General features: G+C 50.6%; 1 protein-coding gene across 2 annotated transcripts in view; it reads left to right on the top strand.

Annotated features, from left to right (window-relative positions):
* MYLK3 (myosin light chain kinase 3) overlaps positions 1-22,294 on the top strand; it is a 62,422-nt gene that overhangs the window by 8,552 nt on the left and 31,576 nt on the right. Inside the window, exons 1-3 of one of the 2 annotated variants that reach the window (XM_075995600.1) lie at positions 9,114-10,068; positions 18,567-18,651; positions 20,476-20,905. In XM_075995600.1, coding sequence (XP_075851715.1) covers positions 9,592-10,068; positions 18,567-18,651; positions 20,476-20,905 — 992 coding nt within the window. In that variant the 5' untranslated portion in view covers positions 9,114-9,591. Of the gene's footprint in view, positions 1-9,113; positions 10,069-18,566; positions 18,652-20,475; positions 20,906-22,294 lie in introns of those variants that run through there. The other variant, XM_075995599.1, reaches the window with a different exon arrangement.

The following is a 22,294-nucleotide window of genomic DNA, read 5'->3' as shown; positions in this document are numbered from 1 at the left end:
AATTGGCACATTGATCTTTACCTAGCCTTTTCTGCCGGGGCCTTTTCCTATCCTCTGACCCTATCTGCCCCCATCTTGTGGCGGCTAGCAAGATTTTAGCCATCTCTGTTTGCTTTCTGTGCTTTCCCAGCTTGGAATTTTCTATCTTTTATCCTGATCCTCTCTAACCTCTCTTCTAGCGTCTCTCTATTGTTATAGACCTTCTCTGCCACTTCTAACAGGTCCTGCAGAGTCTTCTCGCCCAATCTATCTATTCTCTGCACCTTGCGCCTAATGTCGGGGGCCGCCTGATTGACAAACGCCATCATAACAGCTGCCTTACTCTCCTCCATAGTGGGATCTATGGGGGTGTACTGCCGGAAGGCCTCCATGATCCTCTCTAAGTATGCTGCCGGGCTCTCTGGCCCCTGACGAACATCTACCTTGGCCAAATTAGTTGGCTTTCGTGCCACCATACAGAGACCGGCCATCAGAGTCTGGCGGTAGACCTGGAGACGCTCCCTACCTTCAGCCTCATTGTAGTCCCAAAGCGGCCGTTCAAGGGGAAAAGTTCGGTCATGGTTTGTGGGTTTGTAGTAGGTCTGCCGTCCTCCCCGGAACCAGCTTCCTCGCCTCCCCCTGAATCCTTTTTCTTTCCTCCGTTGTGAAGAGCACCTTAAGCAACTGCTGGCAGTCATCCCAGGTGGGCTGATGAGTGAAAAGAACAGAGTCTAAAAGATTAATTAGGTCTCCCGGATTCTGGGAGAAGTTTGAGTTTTGAGATTTCCAATTATAAAGATCACTGGTGGAGAAGGGCCAATATTGGAATGTCTGTGCTCTGTCCTTCCCCAGGGGTCCCACTGCCCTCAGAGGGAGCGCCTTTACGGGCTCCGGATCTGGGGCCCGGCCAGTCCGCTGTCTGGTCCCATAGGCCGGCCCCGCTGCCAGTGGTCCCGTGTCCTCCTGGGCCGGGGTAGCCGCAGAGGCTGCACCGGGGTTATAGGGTGGAGGCGCGTTCCATTTGAGACCTGTCAGGTCTGGGTAGAGATTGGAGTCCAGCAACACTGGCGTCCCAACGGACCGCGGACTCCGTGCCCCCTCCTTTCTGACTTCTTTAACTGCCAGAACTTCCGCCTTTCCCCTCGGGGCAGGTAGGAGGGCCTTCAGCCAGGGTGGCGGGTCTCGAACCAAGTCTTGCCAGACCACAATATAGGGGATCTGATCAGGGTGGCCGTGGTGGCCAAATACCACCCCTTTTACTTTTTCGATCAAGGAGGCATCAAACGAGCCCTCCCTGGCCCACCCTACTCCAAACGTGGGCCACTTGGCCTCACAAGGGGTAACAACCTTTCCCTTCTTGACCTCCAGGGACAGGTTGTGTGCCCTTGCCCTGACATCCTTAAAATGGCTCACCAGGATAGACAACGGCGTTGTTAGAGCCTGTGCCATGGCTAGTTGATAATAGGCGGATGTGCAAACCGATATTCTGCAGTTGGGGCCCTGGGGACAAGGATCTGAATCCCTAGCCTTTCACACTCCCTACGGAGGTAACGGCCGTGCCCCTCCCGCACTAGCCACTCCTGGCACGGGTGGCAGGAGATACACTGTGCGCTGCCAGCCCATGCAGGAGAATACTCACCTGGGGGTTCTAGTCGCCCCTGCAGATCTTTTCGTGGGTCCCCTGATTCCACGGCCCCAGCCCGAAAACCCATGCAACCCTGATGGGTTCTCGGGCTGAAACCACAGAACCCAGAGACTCCAACAAGCCAACGAGAGATGTCACACTCACTCACACACACACACAGAAAGCCGGCGACAAACAAAGCAGACAACAGACAAGTAGACAGTGAGGTAAACACACAACCTAATCTGGTCCGGACCTACTCCCCGGTCTCCTCCTGACCGAGCCCTAGGCTACAAGGTCAGCTCTGGAGTCCCAACGGGGCCAGAGGACGTCTCCGCCTGGCTCCGACCGGTGACCCACCAGCGCGTCCGCCTAGGTCCTGTGCCGGCGTCCTGATCCGGGGTCCTGCAAGGGGATTCCGCGTCCCTTGCCCAACACCACACCCGGCTAGTCCGGGGTGGATTTTCACACTCCTCCCTCAGCCCTGAGTTCTACCCGGTAGTCTGTGGGGAAGGCAAATCCCGGACGAGCCCCCAAATGTTAGGGACCGACCTTCCACAGCCCCACCGGACAGAGAAGCAGAGACATCGAGGATGCGATCACACAAGAGGAGGTTTATTTTCTGGCTAGCCAGGGTCCAAGCCCCAGAGCACCAACGCAGTGGCCACTCTCGCAGGCAAGGACCCCGACCTGAATTGCGGGGTGCCTTTTATCCCCCCCCCCAAAGGGCCCTAGCAAGGCACAAACTAATCACGCGCTGGCCATGAGCTGACCTTTGAAGTGATTAATTTTCTTTGTATCCTGCGCGATCCCTGCGCATCCCACCTCCCTTTTGCCTTTCTTCACAACCCAAGAGATAAGCGGAGGTATGAGTATAAACAGATGTGTGCTGTTCGCTAATTGCCTCACCCTACTTCACACGAAGGGGGGGGGACTCTTTTCTTGTTGTGCCACTGAGACGCCGCCGAGGCTCCATCGAGGCGCCCCCACAACCCCTTCATTGTTTCTGGAGTCAGACGTGCTACCGTTGCGCCACGAGGTCCTGTCTTTTTTTTTTTTTTTCTTTTGAGACAGAGTCTCGCTTGTTGCCCAGGCTAGAGTGAGTGCTGTGGCGTCAGCCTAGCTCACAGCAACCTCAAACTCCTGGGCTCAGGCGATCCTTCTGCCTCAGCCTCCCGAGTAGCTGGGACTACAGGCATGCGCCACCATGCCCAGCTAATTTATATATATATATATTAGTTGGCCAATTAATTTCTTTCTATTTATAGTAGAGACGGGGTCTTGCTCTTTCTCAGGCTGGTTTCGAACTCCTGACCTCGAGCCATCCTCCCGCCTCGGCCTCCCAGAGAGCTAGGATTACAGGCGTGAGCCACCTCGCCCGGCCCGAGGTCCTGTCTTTGTTGTTTCTGAAATAGTTTTATTTGGGGAGGCAATAGCTGGACCCTCCCAGCCTGGGGGTGACTGACCAGGCCCCATCCAGGGTCAAGCAGCCCCACTGAAGCAAAGCAGGGCGGCCGAGACATCTGCTGCTGGTCAGGACTTCCCTCTGTCCTGGAGGACTACCTGAAGCCCAGTGTCCCCAGCTCAAATCCTGGTCACCTGCACCAATTTTGAACTCTTGGGTTTTGAACTCAGGTCAGCTGTTTTGTTTTTTGTTGTTGTTGTTGTTGCCCAGGCTAGAGTGAGTGCCATGGTGTCAGCCTAGCTCACAGCAACCTCAATCTCCTGGGCTCAAGCGATCCTCCTGCCTCAGCCTCCTGAGTAGCTGGGACTACAGGCATGCGCCACCATGCCTGGCTAATTTTTTTTATATATATATTTTTTAGTTGGTTAATTAGTTTCTTTCTATTTTTAGTAGACAGGGTCTTGCTCAGGCTGGTTTCGAACTCCTGACCTCGAGCAATCCACCTTCCTCGGCCACCCAGAGTGCTAGGATTACAGGCGTGAGCCACCGCGCCCGGCCCAGGTCAGCTTTTTGCTAGGACTCCTTCCCGGCCTTCCTTGCTCCGTGGACCACAGGGTGTCTGCTTCACCATGGGACACTTTGCTAAGCAATGCAGGAAGTAGGCCCCCAAGAGGCAGATAGAGCCCAGCAAAGCAGATAACCAAGTGAAGCCTCTGGATGCCTCTGGGGCCTGGGACAGGGTCAGAGATAAGAGGAAATGCCAGGCTTATCGCTATTGCCTGAGTTCTAGAGAAATCATCCCTGCAGGCCAGCCCACCACATTCCTGGTGCTCCAGGCAGCTGGGCAGCATCCATCTCCAGGCAGAGTAAACACGGAGTTGGCACAGCCCTGGTGGCTGCAGGATGGGGACTTTGTGCCCCAGTCCAGCACTGCACAGTCCCAGCACCAGAGGCCAGCAGCGGGCGTCGGGTCACACCCAGATATGTGCGGTAAGAGCAGCTCCAGGCCAATGTGCTTTGAAGTAGGAGCCTGAGGAACAATTGGTAGGATCGCAGGACTAAGGGAGCCCTGGTAACAATTGTTCCCCAGACCTGGGTCTTCTTGGACCAAGAAACTCAATCAACCGAAAGCTTTGGTTTGTGGGTACAGTTGGGGATGGTCCGTTGGGCTTTTCCCAACTCGTGCAGGGTGTAGTGCGCAGAATGCCACGGGGCAGTTACCCCGAAGTTGTCCTCACTGAACTCTGGGCAGCATTCTGAGGTTCTTTTTCATCTCTGTGTTCTTTCTCAAGTAAGCGGGTGTTTGCACTTTCTGAGTGCACATAGCTAACAGTGCATGCGGGAGGTAGCCTGGGCTGGGCCCGGGCCGGGGGGTGGGCTTAGGATTGGGACGTGGTCCCCTAGGGCTTCCTGCTCCTGCACCCACCCAGAGCAGGGGAGGGAGCACAGTGCTGCCTTGTTGGGCTGATCGCCTCAGGCGGAAGTGCGAGAAGCTGAGGTTGGTCTTAAGGATGGCAGTGGCGACCTCTGCCCTTCGCATGCTCTTACACGCCAGCGCGTGCTAAGTGTGTCGCCTACATGAACACTCACACGGCCTGTGGTGATCGTACTGTTCGTGAGCCCCCATTGGGACCAGGAAAGCTGCGTTCAGAGCAGTTAAGTGCCAGGTATGCAGCTAGCCCATGTGGCATTTTGCGTGAAGTAGGAAAGGGCCACTTCCCTCTCTTGGAAAATTGTCATATTTGCTTTTGTTAGAACAAGACCCTTTACTGCAACGTGCTGCAACACTGCCACTTAAAGACACAAGTGGACAAAGCATGCCATGCACTTGGCCCCTTAGACATGTGCCCCGAGTTCTGTGTAATCTGTTCTGTCCTGGTCTCCACAGGTGAACACATTGGAGTCTTTTGGCTGTTTCTTCTGATATTTGCCTCCATATTTCTTCATTGTCAGTTTCTGTGCATGATCTATTAACTTCCTATTAGGATAAATGAAGATCTGGCTGTCTCACCCCTCCCTTCTCCCTCCCCCATGATCACAATAGATGTGTCTCTGTTTTTACTTAATAAAGGGTTTACCTTAGGCCGGGCGTGGCGGCTCACGCTTGTAATCCTAACATTCTGGGAGGCCGAGGCGGGCAGATTGCTCGAGGTCAGGAGTTCAAAACCAGCCTGAGCAAGAGCGAGACCCCATCTCTACTATAAGTAGAAAGAAATTAATTGGCCAACTAATATATATATATAGAAAAAATTAGCCGGGCATGGTGGTGCATGCCTGTAGTCACAGCTACTCGGGAGGCTGAGGCAGAAGGATTGCTTGAGTCCAGGAGTTGGAGGTTGCTGTGAGCTAGGCTGACACCACAGCACCCACTCTAGCCTGGGCAACAAAGCGAGACTCTGTCTCAAAAAAAAAAGGGGGGGGGTTTACTTTATTATGGCTGCAAATATTAGTTATTGCTAAATCAATTATTGAACTTTAAAAACATTAATTATTGTACTTTAATCTCATTCTTTCTAAGACGTCTGATTTCTTGGCATCTTTAATTTCTTTTTCCTTACCTGCCATCATCACGCTGATGGCTAATATTTGAGCACTTCCTATGTGTCAAGCACTGTTCTAGATGCCTTCCACATGTTCTCACGGAACCCCTGAGCACTCTTTGAAGTGTGTGTGTTGGTAGTATTATTGTGGTACAGGAAGCCAGGAAGCGCAGGCTCAGGTTAAGTAAACACTGTCCCATGATTCTGACTGATTGCTGGCAAACACAGGAGTTAAATCCAGTCTGACTCCTTGCTCAGGCCCACACTCTTAACATTTAGCTACAGATCTTTAATCTTATTATAGTGTATACTGCTTTTTTCCTCCTTGAAGTCATTCCTTTGGGGACTCTCCATTCTCCTGCTTCAGCTTTGGACCTAGGTTGAAGCTTTTGTTTCCTAGAGCTCTTCTTCTTCTTTCTCTTTTAACTTGTTTATTCTTTCATTTTGCAGGAGTATATCCTCAAAGCAACTTCCTTAGAAAGCATGCATAAACATTTTTGCATTTTTGCAAATCATAAAAGTCTTTATCTTGTCCTCTGACTATGGTGCAATGTCTTCAGAATTCTGAGGGAAAATGCTTTCCAGTCTGAAATTCTACACTCAGCCTATCTTCCAGCTGTTTGTAGATTAAGAAATCTGATGTCATTTTTGGTTCCAGTTCTTTGGTATGTGTCTTAGTCTGTTTTCTGTTGCTTATAACAGAATGTCCGATATTGGGTAATTTAAAGAAAAGGAATTTATTTCTTACAGTTATGGAGGCGGAGAAGTCCAGGGTTAAGGGGAACATCTGGCAAGCTCCTTCTTGCTGGTGGGGCCTCTTTGCAGAGTTCTGGAGCAGCACAAGGCATCATGTGGTGCTGAGACTAAGTGTGCTTGCTCAGCTCACTCTTCTTGTAAGGTCACCCATCCTACTTCCATGATAACCCACTAATCCATGAATATACTGATCCGTGCATGAGGCAGAGCCCTCCAGATCCAATCACTTCTTAAAAGCCCCACCTCTCAGTACTGCCACACTGGGATCAAATTTTTTTTTTTTTTTTTTTTTGAGACAGAGTCTTGCTTGTTGCCCAGGCTAGAGTGAGTGCCGTGGCGTCAGCCTCGCTCACAGCAACCTCAAACTCCTGGGCTCAAGCAATCCTTCTGCCTCAGCCTCCCGAGTAGCTGGGACTACAGGCATGCGCCACCATGCCCGGCTAATTTTTTCTATATATATTAGTTGGCCAATTAATTTCTTTCTATTTATAGTAGAGACGGGGTCTTGCTCTTGCTCAGGCTGGTTTCGAACTCCTGACCTCGAGCAATCCGCCCACCTCGGCCTCCCAGAGAGCTAGGATTACAGGCGTGAGCCACTGCACCCGGCTTGGGATCAAATTTCAACATGAGTTTTGAAGGAGACACATATTCAAACCATAGTAGTATGTGACTTTTTTTTTCTTTTAAATTTCAGGGAGCTTTTATAATCTCTTTATGCCTGTATTCTAAAATTTCATGACTGTAGTATTTCTTTGATAAATTCCTTCCCTCTTTCTCCCGTTTCTCCTCCTGAAACTTTAATTAATTAGATGTGAGACCAGCTGGACCCATTGCCTGACATCTTTTCTCTTCTTTTGTATATGTCTTCATCTTTTAGTTCTATTTTCTGGGACATTATCTTAGTTTTATTTTCTACCTTATATCAAACTTTTAAATTTTAGCATGTATATTTTTAATTTCCAAGACCTCTATTTTTTTTTTTTTTATTCTATGGTCTTTGTCCATAACATCCTCTTTTTTTTTTGAGACAGAGTCTCACTTTGTTGCCCAGGCTAGAGTGAGTGCCGTGGCGTCAGCCTAGCTCACAGCAACCTCACACTCCTGGGCTCAAGCGATCCTCCTGCCTCAGCCTCCCGAGTAGCTGGGACTACAGGCATGCGCCACCATGCCCAGCTGATTTTTTCTATATATATTAGTTGGCCAATTAATTTCTATTTATAGTAGAGACGGGGTCTCGCTCTTGCTCAGGCTGGTTTTGAACTCCTGACCTTGAGCAATCCACCCGCCTCGGCCTCCCAGAGTGCTAGGATTATAGGCGTGAGCCACCGTGCCCGGCCTCTAATTAACTTTTGATATAAATATGTGTCTGGGGCATTTGCTTCCCTTGGGTTCATCTGGTTTTAATAACTTTCCAGGTTTTAATAACCAGACTTGCCTGGGTGCTGGTTGCTCCAGCGATCTCCATAGCAGCAGAAACAACCAAGTCGCTTCCAGAAGCTGGGCTCTGTGTAGGCCCGGGGGAACTTCACTCCACAAACATCATCGGCACCATCTGGGAGACAGGCTTTGGGCTGGGTGTTAGACTTCCAGAGATTTCTCCAGGTGGCCCTTTCCCAAGGGTTGATCCAGAGAATCCTGGTTCCCCAGAGAACTGTGAAGTGTGGGAAGCGATGTCAGATGCCGTTTCTTTTCTATGGCAGAGGAGGTCGCACTGAGGTGCACAGTGAATGTCCAGGAGGGGCTGGGGCACGGTGTTACTACCCAAATTTCTTTTTCTAAGGAGGCTGTGTTTATATTTGTGCATTTGCTTGAAGTCACAGGAACGTCACAGACCAGTACTCTTTTGAGCATGCTCCGGCCCTTCTGCCGACAACGCCCCGGCTGTGCTCCCCAAGATGGGTTTGGATTTCTATGCAGGCCACTCGGGGGCACAGAGAGATAGGCAGAAGGGACTGTGCTCAAACTGCATTTGCACAGCAAGTGCCTTGTATTGATAATTAGCTCTGGCTTAAATAGCAAAACCACCTACTGGTGCTTTCATATGTCAGATTTCCTGGTCCGTTTATCATAATTGCTTTTATTCAGAAGGGGGAAGCTTAGAGGGACACTAAAGCCCCCTCCTCGGCGCCAGTGCTGACCGTGACTGCACCATCCTCGGGAGGCTGTGAGCTGGGCGGCCATGGGCGGATTGCCCTTTCTGGGCCTCGCTTCCTCCTGTTGAGGGGCTGGATGAAAATTGTGTACAACAGACAGCTCCGCGACATCCTGGGGGCTCTGAGCTGCCCCTGTGTGCCCCACCTTGGTGACAACCTGGGCATCTCTGCTTGTGTCTGGTTTATTTCTTGATGCGTCTGTAAAAATTTTCATTAGAATTTAGGGTTTCTGAGGCTAAAATGTTTGGAAATCACAGGAAACACAGGCCCTGTTGCTCTTGAGGGACCTGCTGAATCTGTTTCAGCTTAGAAATTGGGTGTCCGATGTCGGCATAGTCATGAGTGGGGGCAGGGGTCTCTGGTGAATGTCCCCCAGAGGGCTCTGCAAGGAACACGACCCTTGGGATGGCATTTGGCGAGCAGCCTAGGCTATTGTCCCTTGGTTCTATTTTAGGTACAGGACTGGTGGCCGAGGGCCCTGTGCGGGGGGCACCTGCAGATTAGCCCACGGGCAGTCTGAACACATGTTTTTGGAATCAGCAAAGTAGGAGCACCCACAATTTGTTTGTAATTTACAGAAGCATGAAAAGTTTCATCATAGCAAAAATCAGCACTTTGTCGCATGGTCTCGTGTTGCCTTCTGTTCTGGTCTGGCTTTTTACTGTAAATTCGGTGTGTGTGGCCTCAGTGCTTCGGCCCCTGACGCCCTGCTCCGTCCTGCAGAGCCCAGCTCCGTAAGTGTCTGTACCTAAAAGCCCCTTTCTCCCTAACCTTCGGCTTCAGCTCACGAGTCCTGCCTAGCCTGGGCAGATTCTTGAAATGTTTGCCCGTCAGCAGCCTCTCAGAGAGGAACGTCAAATGCTGCTGTGATGTCAAAGCAGCCCCAAGGAGAAGGGCCTGGGCCAAACGCAGTTTGTCACTTGTGGCTGTGGCAGAGCGGGAGATAAGCCAAGCACAGGCCAGAGAACCCGGCCCTCCGCGCCCGGACACCTGCGGGCTGCGGGTCGGTGCCGCCGGGTAGGGACGGGTCGGCTACCCAGGACGATGAGCTTCCAGGCACTGTCACCTCAGTGAAGACCAGAGGTGTGCAGCTCTTCCGTTTCTTCCCTTCGCCTGTGTCAAGCCTGCACCAGGATGTCAGGAGCCTCCAAGGAGGGTCGGGGACCCCGGGGGCTGCCAGTGTCCGGCAAGGCCTGCTTGACCGCCATGGACAAGAAGCTCAACGTGCTCAACGAGAAGGTGGACAAACTCTTGCATTTCCAAGAAGACATCACAGAGAAACTTCAGTGCGTGTGCCGAGGCATGGGCCACCTGGAGCAAGGCCTGCACCGGCTGGAGGCCTCCCGGGCTCTGGGCCCGGCGGGGGCCGACGGTGCCCCTCCGGCTGACGCTCAGGCCGGGTGGCCGGAGGTCCTGGAGCTGGTGAGGGCCACGCAGCAGGATGCCGCCCAGCACGGTGCCAGGCTCGAAGCCCTCTTCAGGATGGTGGCGGCTGTGGACAGTGCCATCGCTTTGGTGGGGGCCACGTTCCAGAACTCGACGGTGGTGGATTTCATCATGCAACGGAGTGTCCCCTGCAGGAAAGGCAGCCTGGCCAGTGGCCCCGAGGAGGTTGGTTTCTGCTTCCCTGTCCTGGCTGAAGAGGAGGCCCAGGGCCCTGGTGGGGAGGCTGGCCAGGCAGCTAGTCTCGGGAGAGCTGGAAGGATGCTGTCCCCTTCTCCTGCTTCCGGTGTGACCTGTGGTGGGAAAAAGGAGAGCGTGGACCTTACAGGTCATAGAGGGTTCCAGGCAGGACACTGCCTGCCACTCCCGGCGGGAGGAAAGGAAAGGTAGTGCTCTGGCCAGGACTGCGGGCCTGGGCAGCTCTAAGGAACCCAGAAGTGGGGCGCACGTTGCAATTTGGGAGAAGAGGTTTGATATCCCCATGGCTTCTCTTCCTCTCGGGGCTCCTCTCTGCTCCTTCACACCTGCGGTGGGGACAGGTGGAGAGAGGTCAGTTTGACCTGATGGAGCCCCTACTCAGAAACCCAACCCGTACTTCCTGTCCCCAGCCTTGTGCTTTTTGTCCCAGAGTGGGTGGAGTGTGCAGCTGCCTTGGGGAGGTGAATGCTGACAGTGACCCATGGGGGACAACAGGCAGGAGCCAGAGCCTGAGGGTGGAGGGTGGCATTCCTGGCAGCCGCTGTTCCCAAGGGTTGCATAATCAAACTTGCTGGCTGATGGAAACTTGGCTGCTGGGAGAAGGCTGGGGGCGACATGTGTAGAGGGAACACCCTGTTTGGGAGCAGCTAAGGGTCAGCCACTTAGCAGCACTCAGACCAGATGGAGCCATCATTTCCGATCCGCAGTTATCCGCCAGCCCTGGCAAGAGAGGAGCTGGGGTCTAAAGGGGGTCTGGACTTGGCCCTGTGTGGGCTACTGAGGCTGAGGCGGGAAAGCAGGGCTGTGCCTTCCCTCCCTGCAGCCCCAGGCCAGAGCCCACCCCCCCACCCCCGCCTTGCAGCTTCTCCCAGAGCAGCCTCCACCCGGGCTCCCCGCTGTCTGTGCAGCCCCTGAGAGTTTGGCCTACAGGGAAGATGTGGCCCACTGCTCTTGCTACTGGTAACCAACCTCAGCTTTAAAGAAGAAAATTAATCTAATACAGTCGACACTCCATTTCTGCACATTCCGCATCCTTGCATTCTACCGACAGTGAGAGGAAAATGTAATTAGGCCTACGACGGCTGTGTCTGTGCTGAGCACGTACAGACTCCTCTTTCTTGTCACTATTCCCTAAACAATACAGTGTAACAGCTATTTACATAGCGTTTACATGGTATCAGGTCTTATAAGTGACCTAGAGAAGAGCTGAAGTGTTTGGGAGGATGGGTATATAGGTTATATGCTAATACTCTGCCATTTATTTCAGGGGTTTGAGAATTTGCAGGTTGTGGTATATGCAGGGGGGCCCTGGAACCAATCCCCCATGGATACCAAGGCATGAATATAATCTGATAAAAATGAATCTAATCAACAGCATTAAACAAGGAAATTTATTTAATATGCACATGGTAAAAAAAATTATGTCATATAAAGAGCATACATCTCCTCCTATGCCATCCTCTAGTCCCCAAACAACAGCCCGACCCCGCAGGCAGTCTAGGTGCTGGCTCCCCCTGGATCCGTACAGCCAGCGCTGTGTGTCGACACGTGGTCGCTGTGCACACCACCTCTCTGTTCCGCTTTAACTTAAATATTATTCATATGTTCTGGCTTGATTTTTTTAAATGTATTTTTGGCATTGTTTCATATTTGTACCTAGAAAGCTCATTTTTGCTTCTTTTTTTTTTTTTTGGTTTTGACTGAAGATATTTTCTTTTTTTTGTTTTTTGGGTTTTTTCCCTCCTTTTATTTCATCATATTATGGGGGTACAAATATTGTTAGGGTTACATGTATTGCCCCTGCCTCCCCTCCACCTCCGCCTGACATGCCAGAGCTTCAAGAGTGTCCAAACCCCAGGTGGTGTGCACCATACCCCTTATATAAGTACACCCCCTTCCCCTCCTCCTCCCCACTCCCACCTGCCCACCGTCAGATAAAAGTGTTCTTTTTGACATTTTAGTCACATTGTATATCTTTGCCTCTCCCTAAGAAGGGTTAGAGGCATTCCCTTACGCCACATCCCTAAGATGTGGGGCTCCCTCTCCCCGAATCCCTGGTGAGCACCACCACCATTTGAGCAAGTGTTAATCGGTCAGTACCAATTTGATGGCGCGTATATATGGAGCCCATTTTCCAGATCTTGTGTCGCCTCACTTTGGATAATGGGCTTAAGCTTAATCCAGGATAGCATAAATGGTGCTAGCTCACTGTCGTTTCTTAGAATTGAATAATATTCCATTGTGTTGTGGAATGCTTCATTTGGGGGCATGGGTTGTAATTTTTTAACCAGTCCTGTATCCTTGTTTGTTTGTATTGTTTCTGATTTTTAGTGGTTCTGAATAATGATGCAGTGACCATCTGTGTATGTTTGTGCATGTCTTTGAACATGAGTGTGAGTTTACCTGCATGACATGCCCCTGGCATTGGAAATGCTAAGCCAATGGGTAGTTTGTATAGATAAAGCCAAACCAACCTTCAAAGAAGTTATTCCAGTTTAGTCTCCTACCAATAACGTCTGAGAATGCTTTTGCATTTGCCTGTCCAGTGAATGAAAAATCAGATCTATTGTGCATGTGTTTTCTTAATATTTTAATATGAAAGGTTTTACACATTTCTAAAAATAAAGATTAAGATAATGGACCCTGTGATCCCATTTCCCAGTTTCACCCATCAACTGGAGGCCAAGGCCGTTTCGTGTATTCTTCACTCACTTCCAGGTTATTCTGAAGGAAATCTGAGACATGGGATCATTTCTTCCATAAATGCTTCAGCATTTACATCTAAAAGATAAGGGCTCTTTTTAAAAACATAGTCATGATATCGTTATCATACCTAAATAGAGAATGATAACTTCTTTTTTTTTTTTTTTTTGAGACAGAGTCTCGCTTTGTTGTCCAGGCTAGAGTGAGTGCCGTGGCGTCAGCCTAGCTCACAGCAACCTCAAACTCCTGGGCTCGAGCGATCCTCCTGCCTCAGCCTCCCGAGTAGCTGGGACTACAGGCATGCGCCACCATGCCCGGCTAATTTTTTGTATATATATTAGTTGGCCAATGAATTTCTTTCTATTTATAGTAGAGACGGGGTCTCGCTCTTGCTCAGGCTGGTTTTGGACTCCTGACCTCGAGCAATCCGCCCGCCTCGGCCTCCCAGAGAGCTAGGATTACAGGCGTGAGCCACCGCGCCCGGCCTTTTTTTTTTTTTTTTATTTCGGCATATTATGGGGGTACAGATTTTAAGGTTTCAATAAATGCCCTTTCCTCCCCTCCCCCCACAAGTCTGAGTCTCCAGCATGACCATCCCCCAGATGGTGCACATCTCACTCATTATGTATGTATATACCCGCCCCCTCCCCCCGAGAATAACTTCTTAGTATTGCCAAAGTCAGTTCAAATTTCCCTAATCATCTTATACTTTAAAAAATTTCTATAGTTTATTTGAATCAGATCCAAATAAGGCAATTAGTTATATGTCTCTTAAAGCTAACTCTTCTTTTGAATTCATAAAAAAATTAAAACTATTTATTATGGAAAATTTCCAAGTATAACCAGAAGTAGATAGAATGATATATCTTGCAGCTTTCATTTATATTCCTTTCACTAGAAGACTGAACATCATTCATAGGTTTAAAACCTTCTGTAGGCTGGGTGCAGTATCTCATGCCTGTAATCCTAGCTCTCTGGGAGGCCGAGGCAGGAGGATCACTCAAGGTCAGGAGTTCAAAATCAGCCTGAGCAAGAGCGAGACCCTGTCTTTACTAAAAAATACAAAGAAATTAATTGGCCAACTAAAAGTATTTAGAAAAAATTAGCCGGGCATGGTGGTGCATGCCTGTAGTCAGTCCCAGCTACTCGGTAGGCTGAGGCAGGAGGATCACTTGAGCCCAGGAGTTTGAGGTTGCTGTGAGCTAGGCTGATGCCACGGCACTCTAGCCCAGGCAAGAGAGTGAAAATCTGACTCAAAAAAAAAAAAAAAACCTTTTGTATTTTCTGTGAACTGCCTGCACATGACCTTTTCCTTCTTTCCTATTTTTTTTTTGCCTTTTTCTTATTGATTTGTTAAAGTGCTTCATTATTTTTTATTTTTATTTTTTTGAGGCAGAGTCTCGCTTTGTTGCCCAGGCTAGAGTGAGTGCTGTGGCGTCAGCCTCGCTCACAGCAACCTCAAACTCCTGGGCTCAAGCGATCCTCCTGCCTCAGCCTCCCGGGTAGCTGGGACTACAGGCATGTGCCACCATGCCCGGCTAAATTTTTCTATATCTATTAGTTGGCCAATGAATTTCTTTCTATTTATAGTAGAGACGAGGTCTTGCTCTTGCTTAGGCTGGTTTTGAACTCCTGACTTTGAGCAATCCGCCCGCCTCGGCCTCCCAGAGTGCTAAGATTAAAGGCGTGAGCCACTGTGCCCGGGCAGTGCTTCATTATTAATGAAGTTAGCTATTGTACCTGTGGCAAATATTTAGGCATTTCTGGGGGTAGTGGTCTTAGAACTTTCTCTTTTCTGAGTTCTTGCAAAATTTGTTGTCTGTGCTGCTTACTGGCACTCGATTGACCTCTCTTCTGGTCCTTGTGTTTAATACACATATCAGTAGTTACCTTCAAGTTTGGGTCCCATCTCTCCACCTGGCTGTCAGCTGCTTGTTGGCCCAAGACAGGAAGCCTCTACTTCCCTCCATGTCCCAAGGCCGGGGCTGATCTTGCAGGATCAGCTTGAGAATGGATGGCAGACTGAGACATGCCACAGCTATGTGATGCATCATCAGTGCTGAGAACTATGCTTTATGGAGACTCTCTTAGGACCTTCTTTGTGTTTCCTACAGAATGGGGGCATAGCAGTCATAAGAGAAATTGAATTAAATCCTAGCACTGGCCGTTACATTTGGAAATTGTGCCAGGACTTCATGAAAGTCCTATTTGGATCTTCTGAAGTGGCCAGTGGCACTTTATCTGCTTGCAACAGTGAATTAGATAATTAGAAGCCTGGTGCTCTCTGCTGGAAGACTGAACCTATCCAGCTCAGAGCGGGCTGGAATCACAGTCAGGCTGTTCAGATGCATCAGTCCTCAAGAATGGTGTCTGAGGTCTCCTTTGCTTCTTCTGGATGCGTAGACAAGGCAGAGACCAGAAGCTTGAGCCCTGAAGACCAGCCAGCTGCATGTCGTGTGTGCATGTGTGCCTGTGTGCCTGCCTGTGCTAAGGTCAGAGGGGAGGAGCGGACAGCTTGAGTCCAACAAGGTCTGCTGAAGGACAGTCTGCACAAGTCCCTTTCTACCCGTGGGGTGAAACAGGAGGAGGTCCGCGAGAATGCCTCCAGTTGCCCCAGCTCCGGGGGTGGCAGGACAGAGCCTGCAGAAGAAGGGTAAGGGAGAGCTGTCTGCCGAGCAGGGGATCTGGGCCACATTGATGACGCTGGTGATAATTGTGATAACAGCAGCTCGAAGTTTTTATTAAGTGCCTACCACGTGCCAGTGCTGAGCTGTGTGTTCTCAGTGTGCAGTGTCCGTGCCATTAAGAGGGCAAAGCCTGGTGTCCGGAATCCCAAAGGGATGAGTAGGTGATAAGATTGAGGAAAGCAGGCACAGTGTGGGAAAGACGATGGGACCAACCCTCAGCTAGAGAGGCATTTGGGAGAGGTGAGGACGACAGTGCCCCAGTTAAAGGGACAGTCCTAGCCAATTTTTGCCACTTGGGCCTAGAGTTGCCAGATCTTTACATTTTTTTAAGACAAGCTGGGAACCTAGAGTTGTTTTCTAATTGGTTTTATTAAGGTGTATTAATTAAATAATAATTATTTTATTAAGGTATAATTTACATATAATAAAATGCATACAAACACACAAACTATGCACATTTTTTTTTTGAGACACTCTGTTGCCCAGGCTAGAATGCAGCATCGTCATCACAGCTTACAGCAGCCTCCAACTCCCAGCCTCAAGTGATCCTCCCACCTTGGCTTCCCAAAGCCCCAGGGTTATAGGCATGAGCCACCATGTCCATCCAATGTACATTTTTTTTTTTATTTTTTATTTTTTTTAAGACAGAGTCTCGCTTTGTTGCCTAGGCTAGAGTGAGTGCCGTGGCATCAGCCTAGCTCACAGCAACCTCAAACTCCTGGGCTCAAGCAATCCTTCTGTCTCAGCCTCCCAAGTAGCTGGGCCTACAGGCATGCGCCACCATGCCCGGCTAATTTTTTCTATATATATATTAGTTGGCCAATTAGTTTCTTTCTATTTATAGTAGAGACGGGGTCTCGCTCTTGCTCAGGCTGGTTTCGAACTCCCGACCTCGAGCAATCCACCCGCCTCGGCCTCCCAGAGAGCTAGGATTATAGGCGTGAGCCACCACGCCCGGCCCAATGTACATTTTAAATATATAGTTCCAATATATACTATATATTTAAATATATAGTATACACCCATGTAACCACCACCAAAATCAAAATATAGAACAATTCTACCACCCCAAAAAGGACCCTAGAAGTTTAATGTAAAAATTTCCTAGATTTTAAATGTTGAAAACAAATTAAAATTTTTAAAATGCTATGCCTGCCAAAAAAAATGTAGATGCTTTTGTTCTCTGCGTTCCCAGTTAAGGGCCTCTGCGGCCAAGGCAGGAGAAGGAGCTTTATTGGTGAGGACCTTGTACCTGGGGCCCCAGCCCAGCCCTGGGATGTAACGAGAGCTGCTGCTGTGACCTGTGTCAGGAGTTGTCTTAGGGACTTTACCAGTCAAGGGCTCAAAAGACCCAGCAGCACCATGGGGACCCACAAAGAGGCCAGGCTGTCTAGAAAAATGTGCTTGATAGCTTAGTGCTGGGCCATGCTGAGCATGTTCGCACGCTTCAGACTGTGTGAGGGGTGAAAGCTGTGCTCGCCAGGCCTGATCTGGTGTGGGCCGTTCAGATTAGGAAAAGCTGCCAGAGCTTCTCTGGGCCAGGCACGGGGCATCCTACTATGGGCTCATCTAGCACTGAAAGCTCTTGAGCTCAAGCAGGACAAAATCTGTGTGCTGGGCTTACTTGTTAGGACACTCCACAAATTAACCTCCCAAATCCTCCCACGAACTTTGCAAGGCAGATGTTATTAACCCAATTCGTAGACGGAAAAGTGAAGTGCACAGAAGTTAAGGATCTTGGCCAAGTGGTAAAGGAGAGGTTCAAACCCAGCAAGTCTTGCTCAGGAGCCTGTGCTCTAGCCTCGGCTAGACCACACGGGGCGGCTGCGAGACCTGCCCGCCCAGCTCCACGCGCATCCCTGACCCCGGCACTCTTCTCCTGAGCCTGGATTTTATTATTCGGCTCCAGAACCAGTAACCGCGACCAGTTGACCTGCCTTGACATTTGAAGATTAGGTTTATTTTCCATCCCTGGTAGAGGTCCAGCTCGTTTAGGCCCCGCAGCAGGGCTGGGCCCCCTTCACCAGCTACGCGGGGAGGCAGGGCTGGGCCCCCTTCACCAGCTACGCGGGGAGGCAGGGCTGGGCCCACCCTTCACCAGCTACGCGGGGAGGCAGGGCTGGGCCCCTTCACCAGCTACGCGGGGAGGCAGGGCTGGGCCCACCCTTCACCAGCTACGCGGGGAGGCAGGGCTGGGCCCCCTTCACCAGCTACGCGGGGAGGCAGGGCTGGGCCCACCCTTCACCAGCTACGCGGGGAGGCAGGGCTGGGCCCACCCTTCACCAGCTACGCGGGGAGGCAGGGCTGGGCCCCCTTCACCAGCTACGCGGGGAGGCAGGGCTGGGCCCACCCTTCACCAGCTACGCGGGGAGGCAGGGCTGGGCCCACCCTTCACCAGCTACGCGGGGAGGCAGGGCTGGGCCCCTTCACCAGCTACGCGGGGAGGCAGGGCTGGGCCCACCCTTCACCAGCTACGCGGGGAGGCAGTGGCAAGGACACGCGTTCGGGTTTGAAACTGGGCTCCTCCGCTTTTAAGTTTTATGACCTGGAGAGGGCCTCAGTGTCCTTATCTTTTTCTTTTTTTTTTTTCTGAGACGGAGTCTTACTCTGTTGCCCGAGCCAGAGTGCCATGGTGCCAGCCTAGCTCACAGCCACCTCAGAGTCCTGGGCTCAGGCGATCCTCCTGCCTCAGCCTCCCAAGTAGCTGGGACTACAGGCATGCGCCACCATGCCTGGCTAATTTTTTTCTATATATTTTTAGTTGTCTAATTAATATCTTTCTATTTTTTAGTAGAGACAGGGTCTCGCTCTTGCTTGGGCTCAGGCTGGTTTCGAACTCCCGACCTTGAGCAATCCGTCCTCCTCAGCCTCCCAAGAGTGCTAGGATTACAGGCGTCAGCCATCACGCCCGGCCAGTGTCCTTATCTTTAAGATGCTAATAGCAATGTCTACCCTCTGAGTCACTGTGAGACCCTGTGCCACGACCTAAGCCCCTTTATCTTCAGCACATGGTAGGTGCTCAGCAAATGTTTGTGGCCTGGATCATGATGATGCTAGTTTTTATGGTTGTTATTTTAGAACAAAGAGCGAGTGGAAGAGAAGGGAGCAAAACCCAAGCTGAGCACCGGAGGTGTGCAAGCTGGAGCCGGGGGACCGTGGGAAGGTGAGCGGGACCCATTTGCTTTATCCCACACTGCATGCACAACAGCTTCAGAACAAACATACCAGCAATACCACTCACAATATGATTACTGAAAAACTGTTTAAGCTGCTTTTTAATTTTTTTTTTTTTTTGAGACAGAGTCTCGCTTTGTTGTCCAGGCTAGAGTGAGTGCCATGGCGTCAGCCTCGCTCACAGCAACCTCAAACTCCTGGGCTCAAGCAATCCTCCTGCCTCAGCCTCCCGAGTAGCTGGGACTACAGGCATGCGCCACCATGCCCGGCTAATTTTTATATATATATATATTAGTTGGCCAATTAATTTCTTTCTATTTTTATAGTAGAGACAGGGTCTCGCTCAGGCTGGTTTTGAACTCCTGACCTTGAGCAATCCGCCCGCCTCGATGCTTTTTAATTTTATTTTTTTTAGTGACAGGGTCTCTCTGTCACCCAGGCTGGAGTGCAGTGGCACAATCACAGTTTGTTGCAGCCTCAAATTCCTAGGCTTAAGTCATCCTCCTTCCAGCTTCCAGACTGGCTGGGACTACAAGGGTGCACCACCATGCCTGGCTAATTTTTTCTAGTTTTTGTAGAGATAGATTTTCCCTATGTTACCCTGACTGGTCTCTAACTCCTGGCCTCAAGTGATCCTCCTGCCTTGCCCTCCCAAAGTGCTGGGATCATAGGCGTGAGCCACTGTGCCTGGCTGCTTTTTTTTTTTTTTTGCAGTTCATTTTGTCTTTTATGTATATCCCGCTAGAGATGTATATTCAAATGCTATGTTTTGAAATCACTCAGTTGACCCTTGAGCAATGCAGGGGTAGGGGTGCTGACCTCCTGCTGCGCAGTTGAAAAATTCATACATAACTTTTGAGTCTTCCAAAATGTAAGTACTAATAGCTTCCTGTTGACTGGAAGACTTACTGATAACAGAAACAGTCGATTGATACATATTTTTATGTTACATGTATTATATACTGTATTCTTATAATAAAGTAAGCTAGAGAAAGGAGCATGTTATTTATTAAGAAAACCATGGGAAGAGAAAATATATTGACTGCTCACTAAGTGGAGGTGGATCATTACAAAGGTCTTCATCCTGGTCATCTTCGCAGAGTCGGGGGAAGAGGAGGAGTTGATCTTGCTGTCTCAGGGGCTGCAGAAGTGGAAGAAAGTCTGCATATAAGTGGACCCAGACGTTTCAACCCTGTGTTGTTCAAGGGTCAACTGTATTTCCTTTCTGTATGGGCAGTGGCACTAACTTGATAGTTAAATGTTTTAAATGTTTATGGATTACTTTTTATAAAGTTTAATTTTCTTTTATAATTTTGCCTAATATTTACATGGTCCCAAAGTCAAATAGACAAAACAAGGTATATTGAGAAAAGTCTAGCTCCTATCCTTGTGTTCTGCCCCCAATATGTGACCCTTTAAAATTTTTTGTCTTATCTTCCCTTTGAGGCCCAGCTATTTGGCCCACAGTGTGAGTGGTTCCGTGCGCAGGCACGCACACCTTTCTTAGGTGAACACGACCCCACACGCGCTCTTCTCCCCTTGGTGTTTCCACGTGCTAGTGCATATACCCTGAGCTCACTCCCTGGCTCCATCTAGAGGTATTAACTTCTCCATTTTTATGGCTGTGCAACACTCCTTGTGTGGACAGACGATGGTTTAGTCAACCAGCCCCTACTGATGGCCATAGAGTTGTTTCCAGTCTTCAGCTGTTACAAACATGGGCACCAACTGGCCTTGTGCATGTTCTTTGCACTGTTTGTGTGACAGACCCTCCATGTGGGAGTGCATTTTCATCCTGCCTGTTTTCCTTTAGAGAGCCAGAAGGTGGACCTGCCAGAGGGGACAGTGGCGAGGCTGCCCCAGGTCAGCGCTTCAGGGATGGGAGCTGATCACCTCACCCAGGAAGAGGCCTCACCAGGGCAGGGGGTTCCTGGCCCCAGCCAGGTGCCTCCTGGCCACCTGCCACTCCCCATAGAATGGGGGGCCAAGGCTCCTGAGACTTCCGGCGAACACCCCGGGACTGGCCTGGAATTGCCTGTGGCACCCGACAGGGTCAGTGAGGTCCCCACCAGCCAGGAGGTTGCATCAAGTACAGGACAAGGAACATCATCCGGCAGGCCTGACTCTAGGCCCTCAGAGGAGGGCATGAGCCTGACTTCAGGGCCCAGCCCCCCACCCCGGGGGCCTCCAGGACTGCCAGCCCAGGCCAGGGCATCTCACCACAATGGAGGAACTCCTCCAAGGTAAGGGGTGCCTTCCAGGTTGGGAAAGGGAAAGAAGTAACTGCAGCCTCTTGGCTGGAGTGGAGCCAGTGGGCCAGCTACACACATTGAGCGTCCACTGCATGCACGGTGCTGGGCTAGCCGTGTGAGAAGACAGGAGAAGGTCCAGGCCCAGTGTTTGGGGGCCTAGAGCACTGGTTCTCACCTGCTGGCCACTGGAATTACTGGGGGAGATTTATCTATCTATCTACCTATCTATTTATTTATTTATTTGGGGTTTTTGTGAGGGGGTCTTGCTATACTTATCCAGGCTGGTCTTGAACATCAGAGCTCAAGTAATAATGTGGAGAGAATTTAAAAAATAAAGATTCCTAGAGATTCTGATTTAATTGGCCTGTAATGAGTTTCAGGCACTGGATTTTTTTTTAAAACTTCTCCCCAGGTGGATTACCAAGGGGACCAAGGTTGAGAATCCCTAGCTCTTAGATCAGTAATAGCTAAAACTGGGCTCGTGGAGCACCTCCCGTGTGCTAGGCCTTGGCCAGACGCTTTGCCAGCACCATCTCATCACATTCCCCTCACATCCCCAGGAGCCGAATGTGGTGTTGCCCCCATTTTATTGGTGAGGAAACTCAGGCTCCCAGGGCCACACAGCTAGAGATTCATAGAGATCTGAATCTGGGTTACTGGGCTCCGGAATCCACGTCCCCAGCCACTGCGTCGTCCTGCCTCCTCTGGGGCGGGAGGGAAGGCGAGTGCCTGGGCTTGCAGGAGGGTGACATCAGAGGTCTGCAGGCGCAGGTGTGGGCAGCCACCAGACTCTTTGGACGCAGCCTCAGGACCTGTGGCAGATGCACGGACGCCGCGTGGCATGGACACGCTGACTCCCAGGCCCTCCCCAGCCCTGTGGGCAGCACCTCCTGGCCCGGGGTGGTGGGCCGACAGGTTATGCTGAGGGCCCGGCGTCTCCTGCACCTGCCCCGGGCTGCCCTAGACCCTGAGACCTGGCTCGGGGAGGGGAGCTGGTGTCTCTCCGTGGTGACTGGCAGAAAAGCCCAAATCATGTGTCTGCCTTTGCTCTGGAAGGAAATGGGAGCCTCCCAGGAGAACTGACTAGCCAGAGGGAGGGTCCAGGCCAGGGTCCCAAATGTGGAATCTAGGGCTGGGGTGAACTTTCTATGAACTTGTTAGGGGCCCCAAAGAGATTCTGAGTGAGAAGAAAATATCTCAGTCTCAGTTGCAGCCCTGAGCTGAATTTCAGGTCCGCTAGACCTGTATCAGGTCTCAGGGTGGGGACGTCAGTACCTGCCTTTCCTCACCCAGACAGGGATCTATTTTGAGGACAATTGGCTTGCTTTGAAGTCGAGTGTCAGCTCTGACGGGCAGTGGCTCAGCGGACCCCGAGGCGGT

This window comes from Microcebus murinus, chromosome 20, assembly GCF_040939455.1.
Source record: "Microcebus murinus isolate Inina chromosome 20, M.murinus_Inina_mat1.0, whole genome shotgun sequence".
In the NCBI taxonomy this organism is placed as follows: domain Eukaryota; kingdom Metazoa; phylum Chordata; class Mammalia; order Primates; family Cheirogaleidae; genus Microcebus; species Microcebus murinus.
This window is presented reverse-complemented; position numbering and strand designations above follow the sequence as displayed.